Genomic DNA, 20,130 nt, shown 5'->3' with positions numbered 1-20,130 from the left:
ATAAAATCTGCAGATTGTAGACTGTCACTGCATTATTCCTTACTTTGTATAACACTATATATTTTCAGTGAGTTTTACTCAATATATTTGCTGGTGACAAAGTGAGTTTTTAAAGAAAAGAATTAGCTGACTAGTAATATTTAGGGAGATCATCAGTTGAAATAGAAAAAAAAAAAACAAAAAAAAAACAAAGGAAAGGAATCTGAAAACTAATCTTTTTTTGACCAATTAGTGACAGAAATTTCTGAGTTACTCCTTTCTTATATTTCATCGTTAGCTGATTTGATTGGGAAAAGAGATTTTAATTTTACCCCTGTCATGCAGGGTGAGAATTCACTGTTTGAAAACAGAACTGACAAGCGAATTTCATTAAGACTGATAATATAGCAACATAGTGAAAGCTTGCAACTATTATCAGCATGTAGAAATTTTAAACAAGCTATTATTTTTGACCAATGTTCTATTACTTGTCATAGCGATCTTGTATCTAATGATGGTGACTATAATGGGTTGAAGAGGTTTCATTTTAGGTTTTCATTCAAAAATGTGTGTGTGTGTGTGTGTGTGTGTATGTGTGTGTTTCATTTTAATATTTTTAGGTTTTGCTTGCATTGTAGGGCTACCTTCATAGTGAAAAAAAGACAATTATATAATTTTGTTTATATTTGTGGTGGAAACAACCTAGGAATTATTGGTGAGAACTACCAGTTGATACTGACATGTGTATTTTCAACAGTAAATATTCTGCTTTGTTAGTTGTTTACATAATAAAAACAAAAGTACAGATCTATAAAGCCATAATGAAATGATGCTATTTCTGATAAAGGGATATATGGTAGAGCTACAAGTCCTTAGTTCAGGAATTTGAGTGAATTGCTGGGAGCTTTCCTTCTTCCCAATTTTCTGCCTTTATACTAACCCCCTCCTTCCACACAGACAGATACTTGTAATAGGACTGTGACCTCCTCTTGTCTCCACCTAATATAAACAGAATGTGAAGTTAGGACTATGGCTTGATCGTTACTGTATCTTGAGTGCTTAGCAGTGTGTCTGGTACAAAAGTCTTACCCATAAATATTTGTTGAGTGAATGAATGAACACTCACATTTTATCACCTTGAAACTGGGTGTAAAAAGCCCAGTTGTTAGACTCACTCATTGCATTCCATTCCCTTTTCTCTGCAGATTCTTTGCACTTTTCTATTTGTTTTGTTGCATTTCACTCTTTTGCATATTACTTAGTAAATTAGCTTGTGTTTTTTAATGTTGTATATTTTTATTCCGTAATATTCAGATATCAGTTACTAATAAATATTTGTTTGTATAGTATCTAGTAAAATATAAATGGCCCCATTAATGGAAAAAGACTTTGAATTCCCATATTTGTAGAAGCATTTTCCCCCAACTTGGTTTCCTTTATAGCCAATGATATACATTATGAGGGCGTTTGACTGGTTCAGACACACAGTATTATTCAACATTGTGATGTGGTCTTGATCCTTAGCTTCCTTTTGTATAAAATGAAACTATTACTTTCTGGAAAGATTTGTTTGGTAATTAAATGGCTAATGTTGAAGGATGCCCAACTAAATGCACCTTCACTAAATGTTAGTACTTTTCCCTCTGTTCATTTGTTCCTTCCATTACTACCAATTTCACAAAACTAGCCCCCAGAATAATAAATTCCTGTGGTCCCATTGGCCCTGGATTTTAACCTTTAAGGACCTTAAGCCTTTCTTTTCCAGCAGTATTATTTTGAGAGACCTGGACACCGTCGTTGACTCTACTGTCTCTTCCTTTTAGTTCCCCTCAAACACTGTGTTTTGCACTGAGACCGTGCTCCCATCTGGCATTCTGTACTGTCCTTGTCTGAGAACTGCTTACATTGTTAGCATTGTCTCTATCCCCAACCAGACTATAAGTCGTGCCTGTCTTGTCTAGTCCTGTAGCTACAATACTTAGCAGCGTTTAGTGTGTATACTATACTCTATAAATTGGTATTTAATAAATTGATTTGCTTATTTGTTTTTCTGTTATTATGGGAAAGTGATGATGGGAAGAAGGTATCCTGAAAATCAGTGAATTCCCTGATCCTGGAATACAATCCAGTGAGTTCCCAAGTCCACATTCTTTTTATATTAGATGTAGTCGTAACAGGAGTTTTAATATGTGAAGGAAGAAGCTAAATTTTCTGTCTGTAAAAGCTATTCTTCAGGATTCTATTCCTTAATTTAATTTTCTGTTATGTAGTTAAAGATAATGCCATTTAAGACTTACTTGATCTCTTTCTTAATAATGGATGTCTCTTTCCCATAATTAAGCATAGTTAAAATATGTCCTGTGTTTTCCATATTATTTGAAAAACTATCAGGATTTTATGGTATTCATATTAACTTTGTAAATTGATAATTCTTCTGTCAGCTGGAAGTTTAAAGCTTCCTGAGTTTAAGGAAGTTAGTTCAACTTTCTGAAAGGTATTTTTTTTCCTCTGAGTATAAAAGTCAAACCAGACATTTGAATATAAATTTAATCTCAAAATGCATGAAAATAATGGAGTATGCTAGGTGTTTATTGTTAAAAATATTGCACATTTAAAGGCAGGCTACCTTGCCACTAGGTAAATTAGTCATGCAATAGGTTTAATCTACTTAGAAATAGCACTATGAGGAAGAAAATAAAATTAATTCAACTGATAGTGTTAGATCAAGGAAAGAAAAGACAAAAACAGCTTGCTGTTGCCAAAAACATATTGCTAACTTTGTTCAGGTTGCAGCTTTTGTGTTTCATTTAGGTTTCAGCTTGTCCCAGGAGGTGTTGCTATACTGTGAAGGTGTTAGGCAGTGTAGTAATGGAACAGGAGATAAAATGGAAGGCACATAAAATGTCTTATCATTTGGACCTTCCTGGAGAAACATAGCTTGAATTTCTGAGTGGTCAGCTTGACATTTTAAAGCAGTGAGAAGTTGTGTCATTATTTCTAGAATACTACAGTAGTTAGAGGAAAAAGATTTAAAGTTCATTGCGGTAATTGCTGACAGCTTCCATGGAATGAGAGGTGCTTTTAGTAAGCATGTGCTGCCTTGAACAAAGGCAACCTGCTAGGAACGTGAAAGAAGACAGTGGGCTTTGGAAGATGAGAGTGACAAAAAGGTAGATTCGGGCATTCTTGTGCTCCTGAAATAATTGCATTCATTTTAAAGGTGGAAGATTAAAATAACTTTTAATGGTTATTCGTATGTTTATAGCCTTTAAGAAAAGGAAGACTTTAGGCTTCTGAAACTAATGCCTTACATATTTTCATTAACAAAGAGTACAAAACCTGGTGGCTAGCTTGTCCCAGGGAGCAAGGTAGCTGGTATCACTGGGCTTGGCACAATCCATGTGAAGTGCTGAGGTGATCCCTACTGTAACAGCATTCCCCTCCCTGGAAACCTGCAATTTGCCTCTTAGTCCCAGATGGGGAGGAAACTCGCAAACAGCCGCAAGCCATACATAATGGCAGGGTTCACATCCTGACGGGGACAAAGTAGAAAAAAAAGAAAAATTCAAAAGAGTCTTCCTAACATTATTTGAGTCAAGGACTTTATGCTTTTTGTGAAGGTTGTAGCACTTCTTTTTTCTTTTTAAAGTTTTGAGTATGTGTTTTTTTTTTTTTTTCCTCCCTCCTGGATGCTAGCCAACATCCAACTGAAGGAAACACATGGGGATGGCACATTTATCACATTGCACTATCTTTTGCTTAAGTAGCTAACATTTATTGCTTAATAAAGAACATCCTGCACACATACCAACTAGGTGTCCAGTATATTACTATGCATATGTATAAATGTACATTCACATTTAAACATGCTCTTACCTGTGACCCTCAGAAACACCTGAACATATAAAATTAGGCATGCACAGAAGTTTCAAATATATGATCTAAAAGGTAGATCTTTACCCAAACCCCAAACCTAGGAACAGATTTTGTATAAATAAATTTATACTATTACTTATAATAGTGACCAATAACTGTTACCAATTATACAAATAGTTATTTATGTAAAACTTAAAGAATAATCTGGTTGTATTCTGTAATCGTAGATTACCGTAGACTGAAGGGATCTTAAGATCCTTAACCTCAGGCAGGTAGGCTTTTAAGCATTTTACCTGCACAAATCAGTAGCATTACCTTTATTTCACAGAAAAGGAAGCTAAGCCTCTTAGAAGGTAACTTGTACAATTCCACGTGACATAGATGTGATCTTCAGTGCTAAATCACCAGTGAATAGAAGAAATAAAACCCAGTTTGTATAAATTTTGATCTACTTACCTGACCAGAAAACATCAAGTATTCTAAAAGAAGTATTTTTTAAATGGATAAGGAACTTTCTTACATCTGATTAATGTAATACCATACATACACAAGTGTTAAAAGCAAGCCATTTATATGCTCTTCAACTATACCTTATATGTCTACTTTGCTTTTTATGGTGCATAGTCATCACTTTAATATGTTTCACATACTTTAGTTATGAGCTTTAGAAAGCTGTTTAGATGGTCATTTAGAAATGGAGACAGATAACTCATTGAATACTCAAGACTTCAGTTCACAAATACAAGGATGGCATGCTTAAAGTAACTACTTACAATGAGAAGTTATCTTTTTGAGTTAGTGATCTTGTGAGAATATTTCTTGATTTTTTTATGCTCTATATTTTGCACTGAGGTTTTATAGTAGCTGAATATTCTGATGTGGTGGTATGAGGCTTATGAGTCCTTGTATTTCTCATCAAAATATTTTACAGTGCATAGTTGCCTCTATATATAAAAAGATAGACATATATATCTATATGCATACCTTTCACTAGTGCCATAAAAGCAGGGAATATATCTGTCTTGTTGCCATTCAAGCATTAATTCTCTTGTGCTTTACTCAATTTTAAATGCTCTGTGGTTTTAGAATATGTTCTATTATATATTATCCAATGATTGTATCTATTCTGGAAAAAATGATGTCATTCACAACCAACATGTACTCATGCCTTTTTCCTCTCTTCATGCTTGCCCCTATCTTGAGTGCTGGCTAGTTCTCCTTCTATATAAGTTATATCCAACATATTAGTACTATTTTACATGCCATTTCCTTCATAAAGCCTTCTGCATCTTCCCTGTACTTCCATGTAGTAAACATAACTCCAGATTTATGTTTGTTTGATGTTGATACTTAATGAAATGCTTTCATATAGATATATTAATAAGAAGCAAAAAGTTCCAAGTGTATTGTTTATACAATTTTATTTAATACTCAGGACAACCCTAGGAGGCAGCTGCTGTCATTATTTTGATTTTATAGATGTGAAAATTGAAACTTAGGTTTCCTAAGGTCATGTATAAGTAAAAGAACCTGGCCTTAAACTCCAGGGCAGTGGACCTAGAGCCCTTGCTCTTTAACCACAGGGCTATGTTGCTTGCTTTAAGTGATTTCATGCTTTTCCAGTCTTCACAGTTTTAATGTACAGGATATTATCTTCACTTTATACAGTAGGAAGCAGGGAGTCAGCAAGTGACTTCCTAACATTTGTATATGTAAGCATTTAAACACAGATGTTATAATCTGGTATTTCCATGATTTAAATACTTCATAGGATTGCTGCTTTGTAAATGTTTTTGCCTTTAATTATATGCATTCTATAATCCTACTTAAAATGTTCATTCATTCATTAGGAGTAGGAAGCTAGGTATGAGCACGGTAAAGAACAATGACGACAACAAAAACTGCTGCTGCTACGTTGTGGAAAATAAGTATCTGGTACTGATCTGTCAAAATTTGCTTTAATTGCCCTTAATCACCACAAGTTTTCTCTTTCTCACTACTTGATAGATCTTATTGGTTATTAATTTCTAACTGGCCAATCCTGCATCTCAGGGCCAAATGCAGACTCCGTTTGTTTGACTCAGACCAATAGTACAGTGTTTATGGAAGAACAGCAGGGAAAGAAATTTTGTAGCCTTGATCTCAATGTGTATGACCCAAGGATATTTGAACCTGGGGTATGGAAAGCTGTTGGGTTCCCCTGTTGCTTCACTTCAGAGACCCAGTAAAGCTGCTGAAGTGTGTTGCACTGCTTTGGCTCCTCCCTTTGTTGCCGTTGCCCAGTGATGGAAACCCTGCTCCATTCCTTATCTCTTTCTGTTTAGCCGCCAGCAGCCTTGCCTTCTGACCTCGTTTAAGCGTCCTTAGTGACCTCTGGGAATCCTTGTGGGTCCCTTTGGGGACATACCCACTCAGCTGGATCTTATAGTAATTATTTTACTTCTTACAGAAGTTAGGTTAAGAATTTTGTACTTCTCTTATTAAAGAGATAATTTCACAATGTAATTTGCTTCACAAGCCTCCCACAGTTATGTTAAGCAGATGGTTGCCAAACGCCAGTTCAAAGTAGATTGCTCTTATATGAAATAAAATCCACGCTCAGGAAATTTGGCAGTATAAGTTGGTCTTCTTCCAAAACAGACTTACTCAGACAAATTTCTCTTTACCTCAAACTGGCAATCTACTACACCTGTATTCCACTGTAGAATAAAAAACATACCAGATTGTATACACTGATTCAAAGGTATCATTCTTTAACATACCGACATCTGTTTTTTTCTTTACTAACTACTACTAGCTGCTGTGCTTTTTTCATCATAGGGAAATAGCAAGAATTTGGTCATCAGTTCTGAGTTCCAGTCACAGCTCTGACTCTGAATATTTATATGAACTGAATATGTTACTTCACTGATTTTGAGTAAAATGAAGATAAAATTACGTACTTCATAGAGTGGCTCTTGTAATTTATTCAGTTGATATATATATATATGATATATATATATATCATATATATATATGAGATATATATATATAATGCACCTAAATTCTTTCCTGTCATTACTGGTTCTTTAATTAATATTATGTTGATATTGGTGATTTGTGTTTAAAACCTAAATCTGTGTTGTTATATTTATTCATCACACATGTTTGATTTATGTGAAGTCTCCATAATTTAAAAAGAGAAATATCATACATAAATCGGCAGCACTGGTTCAATAAATACATATTGGGTGCTTCATATATGTAAGGATAGGATGATTTTACAACTATGAATAAAGGCAGTATTACCTTTCAAGGACCTTACATTGTATGCAGTGTAGAGGTAAGGCAAATGTTCGGATGAAATCACTGAAATGTAAGGTGACCACGTAAGTTTCATAGGAGAAGAACTTTTTGCTCAGAAAACATTCATGAAAAAAGGTAAGAGATAAGTGATCCTTTAATGATGTGCTAATTTTTATAGAAATAGGGGAAGTATCCCAGAAAATAAAAGCAGGTGCTTGGGAAAAAAAACAAAATCAAAAACAAAAACCAGTAAGTAGAGATGTATAAATGTGCTTCACAAAGACTGAGAACAGTGGTTTGGCTGGAAAAGGTATGAGTAATTAAAAGACTCATAGGACATATGGCTGAGGGATATAATGGGACTACACTTTGGATGTCCTTAAATTCCACACCAGTGGCTTTGTATTTAATGTGTAGGCAGTAGGCAGTCCTTGAAGACATTTAGAAGAGTAATATGAACTCTGCAATAGAAAGATTAATCTAACAATTGAATATAGATGAATTGGGGGAGAAGAGTGTGGTAAAAGTTTGAAGAAAAGAGACCAGTTAGAAAGTTTTTGATATTGTTCCAGGTGAGAAGTCATGGGGATCTTAAAGTAGTTGTATTGCCCAAGAAGATGCAAAAACAGTTGGATATGCAAGACACAGAAGCTATTGAACCTTTAGGACTTGGCAAATGAAATCATTCATTGGATAAAGGAATAGACTGCTGTTTGGCTGAGGCATTTCTATTTAAAGCAGGTTTATTTTCTCTGCATTGTGTAGTTCTCATAAACTAGTTATCTGCCAAAAAATAGAAACTCCATCTGTGGGCCACAATGGTGCTACTGTGCTAGGTAATAAAGGTGTGTGTTTCGATGATGTGCATGCTATATAAGGTTTCATGCATTGTGGAGGATCATCAGGAAGTTAGATATTTTGCTCTCCATTCTTTTACAATTTTTTTTTCCATGAAAGTAGGGAGGAAAATTTTTGGTCTTTATTATCATTCTATCAGTAGTTGACACAAGACTGTCAAACATGACCACAAAGGAAATCCTGAAATGCTATCCTTCATAAACTATTGGTTTAGAGATTAAAATTGATAATACTGACTTACTGCTCAAATTGCTGCCTGGACCTACCACTGATAAGTCATAGCATGACAAGGAATATAGAAATTAATGTTAAAAAATAGAGAGGAGGAGGAAAAGATTGAATATTGGCAGATTCTTCAGCAACTAGGTGTACTGCATAGACATACCCTTGACAACACCAAAGCAAATTTTAAAATTAGGAGGTAGTTGTTTTGAGGGAGACATGCATCCCAGTTTTGATAGAAAGTCGTAATTCAATAGTTTGGTTTATGGAAACTTAACATTTCTTTATCTGACTATTCTGGACTTAAATTTCTGGTATCCTCTTCAACTGGTGGATATAGTTTTAGAGCTACCAAAAGAACTGTTTGCCTATGACTGATTTGACTGATTTTTGTCCTGAATATAATACTAATGTCAGTTACTTGTTTCATTGGAGAGCCAGTATCATGTCATAGAAGGATGGATAGGCTATGAGTCAGAAGATCTTGAGTTACTGTCAGGTTCACATTTACTAACTTGTATCCTTTCAATAGCCACTTAACAATCATGCTTCAGTGTTTATCTGTGGCTGCCCTTCCTACAATGCAGTCATTTTGAGGATCAAAAAAGAATTTGTCAGTATTTTATAAATAATAAAAACTGTCTTATTTTTCTATTATTATTATCATTATTGTTACTATTATCATTAAAAGGATTCTAAATCTGTAGTCTACCAGAGATTATTTTATCTAGCCTGCTGTTTTCAGGAACATCAAGTGTTACTTCCCCCCATAGTTTAGATGGTACTAGTGGCTGTGTCAGGATAAACAAATACCCCAAGGTCCCATCACAAGTTAAACGGCAGAAGAGGTGGCAGAGACCCTGGTTTTCCGCCTTTAGGTGCAGGGAAACTTTACTACACTATTGTTGGAATAATAACAGTATTTCAGAAATCAGTACTGTCTTGATCTGGAGTAACTCCAGTGGGTTTAAGAAATACATAATATAGCTATATTGAACAGTGAAGAAAGAGGATGGAGAGAAAAGTGAAGTGATGTGATATACAGATTTAGAATGCTACCCAGAAGTGGCTCAACTGCAGCTTAGTGACACCAGTGACACCAGTGTCTGGACATGTCCAGCCATTTCTAAAACGAATTCTTTAAGGATGTTGTGAAGAAGCTCTTTTTCAAGACTCATCCACTTCCCTATCCGCAGTCAAAAGGAACAAATATATTGTGTGAAATTTTGCTGAGGATATTAAAAAATGATTGCATATACCTTTGTTGTGATGTGATTTTACTTTAATTGTTTAGACTGTTGGTAAATTCTTAGTAAATAATTGGGCTTTATATCACCGTTTTGAAGGCAGTTTGTTTTCCTAACACATTATTTGAACAGCTGTTGGGATATTAATGTGGATTTAATAATGTTTGGTGTTTCTGTTTAGAAAGTTTAAATGGGAGAGAGTTATATTAGTGCAGAAGCAACTTCAATAAATTATTAGATAGCCATATTGGTTTCATTGGTATACGTAACACTGGTATACGTATTCAAGTGTCTGGCATAGATTGGGAAACATTCATGCTTATAAGTTATAAAATCCCTTAAGTGCCCACTTCAATTCTCAGGGAACAGAAACCAAGCATATAAAAAGTCCACTTACACATCACACCTGAAATACATTTTTTTTTCATTTGGTAAGTAAGAATGTTATTTTACTATCTTCTATTCCACACTGTGAAAAAAATATTTCTTTAATTCTCATAATATTTACTTCCTTAAAAAATTAAAAATTAAAATTAAAATACACACTTTGGCAACTAAACAAATGTAAGTCACTAATTCCATAGAAATTAAACTAGAAAGCTTATTTTATACTCTATCAGATCAATAAATATATCATTTTAAGTAGAGAAAATAAACCATAATCCCTCTGCGTTATTTTCCTGGTTAGGAAACTTGACTAACTTGTTTGTAGATTAGTAGAATCCGGTCATATTAATAATAAAGTTTTAAGTTGTAGAAAGTTTAATATGTATATTAAAAAAGTCTTACTGATATTTTCAGTTCTGATTACTATGTATGGTGTTTCCAGAACTTGACATTTAAAAATTATAGCATTATTTGTGAAAATCAAATTCTAATGATGAGGGCAGAATTTATTATCTTAATTTGAAAATTCAAAATTAATATACTTATGCAGATAAAGTGATCTCTTTCTTAAAATTTTTAAAAATTGAGAATTCATATAATTAAAGAAATAAATTGCCAGACTGCAAAATCATATGCTGTCTTGCACAGATGGGTGACTTTGTGAAGTTATAGCGTAAAAAGTAGTAAAGTAAAATGTCCAAGTTATAAATAAGTGCCTTTTCACATTTACATCTTGTTCAGTTCAATAGATTTATTATGTAACCAAATTACATATGTTAGTAAAATATTTCTTGTATTCTTACTCATGAACTCTTTTATGGCCATTTTTGGAGTACATACTCTTCTGTTAATATGGGTTTCTTATTTAAGTTAATACTATTTTTTTGCTTTAGGCTTTAAACATTTACTATCATTGTTGACAGAATATTAGGCAAGTAGTAGATACTTAATAAATATTTACTGGTTTAATGATTTTTTAAAGAGAATTCAGTGCTATCTTTGTTCCTTATTGGCAAAGGTAGATGAGTTCTATGAATGAACGTAAGGTCTACAAATGTATGTAATGACTGTTGTGCATTTTATTATCCTTTTCATTCTTACATGAGTAAAATTTGGATTTGATTTTTTTTTTTTTTAACTTTTTCAAGTACAGTGGTGGCAAAGAAAATGTCCATCATAGCATTGATTGGATTAAATTAATTTGTTTTTAATAGCTTCACAGAATAACATGATTTTGCCCCATTTGGTTTTATATTCTACCTTTTTTTCCAAAATGATCTATACCTGTTTACCTGTGTAAAGGCTTTTATTCAGTTATCCTTTTATTACCATATTAGTGAATTAAAGGCAAGTCTAGTGTAACTGTCCATTCACTATTACGTATCTGGAAGCAAGGACTATTGTGAAACCTTTGATTGTAGAGAGCCTAGAATGGTTACTGAAGAAACTTTTGTAATTGAAAATTGTTTGGCTTGAAAGTCACTTTAAAAAAGAGAGTATCTGTACAAGTGTCTTTACTTCTTGTTATTTGTAAATGGAATTGATTAAACTAGTTGTTTTTATGGCATCAAGATTACATTATAGTGTTTATATATTTTGAAAGCATAAAGAAGAAGAGAGGAAAAGCTTGAATTCATATCATAAGAATGTTTATATCCTGAAGCTTTTTTTTTGGAAAAATATGTGGCACATTTTATCCTGAAATATGTTCAAAGCTTTTTCTACATAAACTTGATCGTAACAGATTTTTTCTATTAACTTATTCTTGCCGTGTGTTCACAAACCTGAGTCTACTAAAATATGGATATAACAGTTATAAATGCTAAATGGAAGTGCCATTACAAATGAAGTATAAGAAACATCTTTATCATCAAAACTAAAATCTTATTTCATATCCTCTTTTCATTGCTAACAATTTGTTCTGGCAAAATTCTTTTTAACTTAAGTCATTATTGTTTATTAGCATATGATAACGTGTGTACATTTCCACAAATATGCCCAACTTTTACATTCTTTATTTCATATCAGAGAAACAAGCTTGAAAAATAACTCTTGGTATTGAGAATTGTAACAGTGAGATTTCATTTTACTCAAATGAACAAGTTTTCATCTTTATAGCCCATTTATGAGAATGTCTTTGTGTTACCAAATTCTAAAAGAAATTTCATGTAAGTCTAATTTCAAATATTTGAAAACTAAAGGACTCTGAATATTATTGTACAGTGGTTAATAGCTGTAATTCAATAGTTGTAGCATCATATAGTATAGCTACAAATATAACAAAAGTCTTAATATATAAGTTATAATTTAGAGTACACTTAAGTTTACTACTTACATTTAATCATTAATAAATTAAAATATTAGGTGTTCTACATTAATTAAAAACATCTTAAATAGTGAAAATAAACCATGGGAGAGTTTCTATGAGTGGAGAAAACTTTTCTATTTAATAGTTAAGATTCAAAGAATAATTGCTTTTTATTCTAGAGTTTCAACCTAATTGTAGTGAGACGGGTTAAAGATTAGTTACACAGGGATTTTGTTTGTATATACACACCATGTAAATGCTAAATTTAATCTATGACGTATGTATATTAAAATGTGTTGGACTTTATTGATTTACTCTATCAGTACAGCAAAATTGTATACATTCATATAAACATATATTTCTTTATAGTATTGTTAGAGAAGAGATTACTACAGCTTACTATTTCTTGTCTATTTAGGTTTTAGCAAAATATACATTTTTTGTGTATTTATTTGAAGTATATCTTCTATAGAGAAAAACTTCTAACTATATTTATAATCTCATACTTTTAAAAATCACATTTTATCTGTTTCATGTTAAGTTTTAATCTCAGTAGGTAAAAAGATAATTTAGTAGTGTAATGTCAGTCATATTCTTCATAATTCTGAGCTATTTTGAAATTTAATAGACTCATAGTTTCAGGTTCTAAAACTACACTTTCAGTTATGTATTTCTTCATTCCTGAAATGGAATTCTGATAAACTTTATGCACACTAGGTGGTATAAAGTCATGCTGTATAAAGTTACACTTTTCGATGATTTTCTTTCTTCTTAAGTTTAATTTTAAATGACAATTGTGAATGGAATATAGCATTATATGGGATAACCAAAAGCATTTTACATTGATTTTAAAAGTCTCCCTTACCAGAAAAAATATCATGGAAGAATTACTTAGATTATGGAAAAACCTATTGATGCAAGATATAGAATCCAAGAGCCATAACTGAAGGCTTTAACAATTCAACATGTGAAATTAGCATATATGCCAAAAAAATGCCCTTGAGTAAAGAGATAAACCAAAATTTTTGCAAAACACATCATAAACACAGGGCTAAGTTCCTTAGTATATAAAGAGCATTTAAATTCAGTGAGAAAAGACTGATAACCTAATAGAAAAATGGGCAGACAACTTTGATAAACAATTCCGAGAAAAAATACAGAACATTTCAACATAGAACAAGATGTCTAAGTTCACGCATAATTTTAAAATGCTTTTTAAAAACCGTAGTAAAATACCAGTTTTAATCTGTCAGATTAACAGAACTATGTGGTATTGTAAAAGAATGTCTGTAATAGAAAGAAGCAAGAAATAATTTTGAATTTCCAATGATGAACTGGACAAACACATTACACTACATTTATAAAATGGATTCAGACTATTTGGAATTTGAAACTGATGGTACTGGTTGTTTTTGAGAGGGCCTGAAAGATAGTGAGCTTGATTACAAAAGAACTTAATTTTTAATTTTTATTCTTTATGTTTTTTGTTTTTTCTTTGCCATGTTTATGGGTTCTTTAAACATACAAAGCAAGTTTAAAGCAATAAAACTCTTAAGTTAGTAGAACATCTCAGTAAATACTACTTCAACATCTCCTATATACCACAACATTCTTGAGCATGCTGGCAATATAAAGATGGATACAATACTGTCCCAACTCTTTTTAAAAACCAGTAAGGCAGTACCAATTTGTAAGTAGGGTAAAACTCAATATAGTTGGTACTCTGTTAGAAATGGGTCCTGGAAGGATGCATATCACTTTGTAGATCTCAGAGTGGTTTATATACTATAAGTTGATAGAGCTTCACAAAAACCTTATGAAATAGAACACAGAAAAAAATATGTCCAGAAAAAAATAAAAGATAAGCGCATTTCCTGTACTTACTCATTTAATGCCACAGCAACCATAGGAAGTAGGTACCATTATCATCCCCATTTTATAAAGGACATGGTGAAATTAAACCTAAGTTCCTCGCTGTCCTCACTCTTAATACCTAAACTGTTCTGCTCGAACTTTATTCAGTTATCTGAATTCATGTCTACTTTGCAAACATGAGACTCAGTTTAAATAATTAGTTCAAGATTATAATGCCAGTACTCTTCTGCCACAGAGCCATTTTGATAGTGCACCCTCTTGTGATAAGTACTAATGACAAATCACAGACTGTGTGGTTTCTCTAAGAAAACAATGGCAGTGAAAAGAACTTACTTCCTTTTTATGAAAATATTTCCTCTACTCAAGTAGTACCAAATAAGTTGTTTTGCTTAGTAACTTTGATATGACTTCTTAAGAAATTTTCAATATTACTGGATAAAAAACTGATACTCACTTAAACCTCGTTTCTGCTTTATGAAAAGACTGTCAGCAATCCAGAATGAAGGCTGTGCTAACAAAATTCCAACTTTTCTGTGGGATGATCCAAAAACAGCAAACAGAACGCATTAAATTTCTTAACAGTGGCAAGTGTATACATGCATGCTATGCCATTCCTGTGATTAGCTGCTTTTTGGTGTGCATAGATTAGAGTTGGAATACTTTGATTTTCAAGCATGTTCCATAGGTAATTTTTTAGATAGAAAAAACAAGCGGAGTAACTTAAGAGCGTGTGAGATCTGTGTACTACATTTCTATAGCTCTAAACTGAATATATGTGTTTAGTCTGATTTTAGAACATTTGCCTTGACAGTGTATCTTCATATGTCAAAGACATTTGCTGGATTAAGTTCCTGAATTGTTTCTCTTGCTGTGTTCAGAAGCAGGTTTATACAAGTACTCTGATGAGAAACAGAGAATATGAAGTACATATAATGATCATTAAGTTAAGAGGAGGCATAGTTCACTGTGTTAAGCAATATTTAATCTTGTTTCTTCCATAATCCTATCTCAGTCTTAGTAGCCTTAGTGACAGACTCAAAAGCCAATACCAGGATTATTAAAAAACTTGTTAAAAAGCAAATGTCTAAGCTAAAGAAACAAATGTATGCAGAAATAAGGAGTCATTCTGTTTACCTAGAGTTTTCCTGAGCTATCTTCACTTCCATGACATTTCACTAAAATATCATAGAACACAGTATGTATTTTTTTTTTTTTTTTTTTTTTTTTTTTTTTTTTTTTTTTTTTTTTGAGACGGAGTCTCGCTCTGTCGCCAGGGCTGGAGCGCAGTGGCCGGATCTCAGCTCACTGCAAGCTCCGCCTCCCGGGTTCCCGCCATTCTCCTGGCTCAGCCTCCTGTGTAGCTGGGACTACAGGCGCCCGCCACCTCGCCCGGCTAGTTTTTTGTATTTTTTTTAGTAGAGACGGGGTTTCACCGTGTTCGCCAGGATGGTCTCGATCTCCTGACCTCGTGATCCGCCCGTCTCGGCCTCCCAAAGTGCTGGGATTACAGGCTTGAGCCACCGCGCCCGGCCCACAGTATGTATTAACATGGCATTTGATGATGAACCCTATTCTACTTTATATATCATTTTCGCCCATTTAGTAGAATGGCAATGAGTGGAAAAGAGATGTAGGTGATATTACATAACATGTATTTAAAATGTATTTTCTTCTTTTCAAATTACAGCAAACTCAGTAAAACTAGAAATGCAGAGTGATGAAGAGTGTGACAGGAAACCCCTGAGCCGTGAAGATGAGATCAGGGGCCATGATGAGGGTAGCAGCCTAGAAGAACCCCTAATTGAGAGCAGCGAGGTGGCTGACAACAGGAAAGTCCAGGAGCTTCAAGGCGAGGGAGGAATCCGGCTTCCGAATGGTAAACTGAAATGTGACGTCTGTGGCATGGTTTGCATTGGGCCCAATGTGCTTATGGTACATAAAAGGAGTCACACTGGTAAGCAGCTGAAAGAATAACCTGATGACTGCCTGTGACATCTGATGTTGATATTACCTGACATCTATTCTCTTTCCTTTTTATTCAGGGGTGGCAGTGGTGAAAACTACCTTTTCAGAATTCTGCTAGTATTGGATTGCAGAAAAACAGAGAGTAGCCTGGGTCTTGACTTCCAGCCTTCAAATCTGAATAGCATATCAGAAAAGAAGTTTGGGATTCAGTTTCCACAGTTCTTAATATAGCAATAATATGATAAGGGTTCAAAAGGTATAGGAGAATTTCATTGTATAACTTAATTTTTTTGTATTTCTATACATATTTTACCATACCCATGGGCAGGTAATATAGTTTGCTAGATAAGAGTTTATACTACAAAATGGCACTCATGCATTTATATAAGTGAATAATTTTCACTTTATCCAGTTAACTCCTTGGAATACAATTTCTAATCAATCTCTGCCTACCACAGGTCTCACTAGCAGGCAGGTGCTTTTGTAGTTCAGGGATGCTACCATCTTTCTGTAATTGTTGGTTATAACTCCTGCAAGGATATATATAGGATTGAATATGACAAATAGTGGCTGGTGTGTAGGTTGGAATATGTAATTCTGGCATAGAGTAAGGAAAAAGCCCTCAGATTAATTCATACTATATTTTTAAACATTTGAGAGGTGAAAAGTTTTTCATGAAAACTAACCAAATGAGAAGGCCTTACTTAAATCTTTTTAAACGATTTGCCAATTTTTTTTCGTAAAAACCAACAGACATGAGATAGTAAGTGGTAAGCTAGGAGGATCATTGACTCTTAACCAAAGAAGTTTCAAGTTCATGTGAAAATTGGTTTAATGGTAATGATGGATTTCACTATAATGCAAAGTAGTAGTGTACAGTAAAATATTAATAACTAATATTCTCAGAGTTTTAAAAAACACTCGGAAGAAATATAAATCACAATAAATTTATTTAAAAGTTTTATTTCTAAATAGTTTAATAATTACATGCTTAAAGCATTAAAGATACAAGGTAGGTCAAAGTCTTTATTAATTTGAACCTTTCATAATACACATGAAGAAAGTCAAGTGATTTGTCCATTATCCCTTATGTAGGTAAAGGCATTGCTGAAGCTAGAACCAGGGTTTTCTGATGCCCATATTGGTTTTGTTCAGACACACTATTGCTTGGTATGTCAGTATACCAATAATTTATTATAAGGTATAACTGTAAACTAAGACTGATATTTTAAACATTACAGTGAGAAGTTATACATTAAAATCAGTGTTATCATAATCAAAATCATCAGCTTTAGAATATATTTACTTATTCCAATCATATAGTCAATTACATTTTGCTTTTCGATTTTTTAATTTCCTTTTTAAACAGCACCATGTTTTAAAGATATTTATATTACTAGTGTATTTTTTTTTCTTTCATTTCTAAAAGTATCTTAGAAAAGGCTGAAAGATCAAGCTTGGTATCTCCTTTATGAAAAGAAAAGGGAAAAGCCTATAAAATAATCTACTTTTCATCTATGCTCATGAGCTAATTCTAACGACACTTCTAAAAACAAGTTTCACAAAGTTATAATATATTCATTATGTAAGAGTGATTATATTAAGGAAGATAATACTCATTCAAATGTGTAACTTCTCCTATCTAGTAAAATACAAACAAAACAGTCAGTCTAATGGTTTTTCAGTTAAGTTGCATGCAATGTTAAATTTTAAGCTAAAAAATAAACTAAAAACAGTATTTAGAAGATTTTTAATTAATCTTTTATGTTCTGAATTAAGAACATTCAGAGAACCAGAGTACAGTTTTTAGAAAATTTAGGTTAATCAGTGATTCAATGTGATACAATAATATTCATGGAGATTGTTAATTTGTAAATACAATAATAATTATATACCTACTCTACTGTCCTTTTGATATTTACTAGAGTGGTAGAGTTGAATTATTTTATTTTTGAAAATAATCTAATTGGCATAATAAGGTTTATAAACAGTTATACAGATTTCCACAAATCCTAGGAATACGAGACTCACTCAACTAATAACAGCAAGGAGTATGTTAAAGTACACTTGCAACACTATCTTTTTTGTCAATCAGTGTTTATTGGAGTATTGTGCAAATTATTACACTTTCTTCAGATCTAGATTTTTCTTAAAGTTAATAGCCATTTACGGAGAAACTGTGATATCTGTCATGCTTTGTCAACTTTGAAATTGTGAATAGGATATCTTTAAACTAGACACTTAAACATATTTCTGATGATCCAGTTTATACATCTGATTGTGTTCTGCCATTTTCAACACCACTTTAGTACCATTTTAAGACTAGAAAGTCTATTTGCATTTCTTTTTTTTTTTTTTTTTTTTGAGACGGAGTCTCACGCTGTTGCCCAGGCTGGAGTGCAGTGGCGCGATCTCGGCTCACTGCAAGCTCCGCCTCCCGAGTTCCCGCCATTCTCCTGCCTCAGCCTCCTGAGTAGCTGGGACTACAGGCGCCCGCCACCGCGCCCGGCTAATTTTTTGTATTTTTAGTAGAGACGGGGTTTCACTGTGGTCTCGATCTCCTGACCTTGTGATCCGCCCGCCTCGGCCTCCCAAAGTGCTGGGATTACAGGCTTGAGCCACCGCGCCCGGCCCATTTCTTTAATTTAAACTAGATTGAGAAAAATGTAGTCAGAATCTAGTCATTCACCAAATGTTTTCTCCTTAATACCGTGAACTAGCCTGCATTTTAGAACTTCCCACTCTTACCAGTTGTTTATCTCTAATATTAAAGGCACTGTCTTAAAACCTTATAATGCCTTTGAGAAACATATTTTTTAGTGTTTTTAGTTCATAGAATATCTAGTGTAATTTTTTTTTTTTTTTTTTTTTGAGATGGAGTCTTGCTCTGTCTCCCAGGCTGGAGTGCAGTAGTGCGATCTCAGATCACTGCAACCTCTGCATCCCGTGTTCAAGCGATCCTCCTGCATCAGCCTCCCAAGTAGCTGGGATTACAGGTGCCCACCACTGTGCCCAGCTAATTTTTGTATTTTTAGTAGAGATGGGGTTTCACCATGTTGATCGGGCTGGTCTTGAACTCCTGACCTCAGGTGATCCACCCACCTTGACCTCCCAAGTGCTGGGATTACAGGTGTGAGCCACCGCACCTGGCCTCTAATATAAAATTGATAGTGAAAAATGATGGAGAACCACCCACTTCATTACAACATCATGGAGCATCAGATTGAATCTGCTCTTCTTCTTTCTCTGTCATACTCTACTAAAGTACCAATTGCAGTGTCTTATTAATGACTTCATTTTATTTATTTGACGTTGCTACTTTAGTAAGTAATCAGGTAATATTGCCATCGGATAGTCCAGGCACTCTTCACTGGGAATATAGAAAGAAGAGTAAAAAAAATAGGGATAGTGAATCAATTCATGCATGAACACATATAGATTGGACATTATAAATGTAGAATTTCCTTAATTTTACCTCTCCTTAATCTACTCCCATCTTTTTAACTCAGTTTTCAGCACCATATTTTGTACATTGCAGCTTTGTGCAGCCATCCTCTTGCTCAGAGGCACTCAACAGATGCTTGGGATTCTGCGTATTTGTAGGTTGTTGTTCCACCCAGCATAGGAGCACCCCCTGTCTTTGATTCACCAAAGCAAATTGATGCATATATATTTGCATTTTAATTGAATATTTAAATGCAGATCGAGAAATAGGTGTTTATGAAGGTACATAAAATATCGAAATATAAGATATTCCATAACAAAAATAATATATAATCTCACCCAGTCAATAAATAAAAATGGGCCGGGCGCGGTGGCTCAAGCCTGTAATCCCAGCACTTTGGGAGGCCGAGACGGGCGGATCACGAGGTCAGGAGATCGAGAGACGATCCCGGCTAACACGGTGAAACCCCGTCTCTACTAAAAAATACAAAAAAATAGCCGGGCGAGGTGGCGGGCGCCTGTAGTCCCAGCTACTCGGGAGGCTGAGGCAGGAGAATGGCGTGAACCCGGGAGGCGGAGCTTGCAGTGAGCTGAGATCCGGCCACTGCACTCCAGCCTGGGCGACAGAGCGAGACTCCGTCTCAAAAAAAAAAATAAATAAAATAAATAAATAAATAAATAAAT

General features: G+C 33.9%; 1 protein-coding gene across 17 annotated transcripts in view; it reads left to right on the top strand.

The window, feature by feature from the left end:
- The window catches only part of IKZF2 (IKAROS family zinc finger 2), a 156,510-nt gene that overhangs the window by 79,514 nt on the left and 56,866 nt on the right, over positions 1-20,130 (top strand). For 12 of the 17 annotated variants that reach the window (XM_077956095.1, XM_077956092.1, XM_077956094.1 and 9 more), the window contains one exon: positions 15,725-15,991. In XM_077956095.1, coding sequence (XP_077812221.1) covers positions 15,725-15,991 — 267 coding nt within the window. 17 annotated transcript variants of the gene reach the window in all.

Source organism: Macaca mulatta, chromosome 12 (genome assembly GCF_049350105.2).
Source record: "Macaca mulatta isolate MMU2019108-1 chromosome 12, T2T-MMU8v2.0, whole genome shotgun sequence".
Lineage (NCBI taxonomy): Eukaryota > Metazoa > Chordata > Mammalia > Primates > Cercopithecidae > Macaca > Macaca mulatta.
This window is presented reverse-complemented; position numbering and strand designations above follow the sequence as displayed.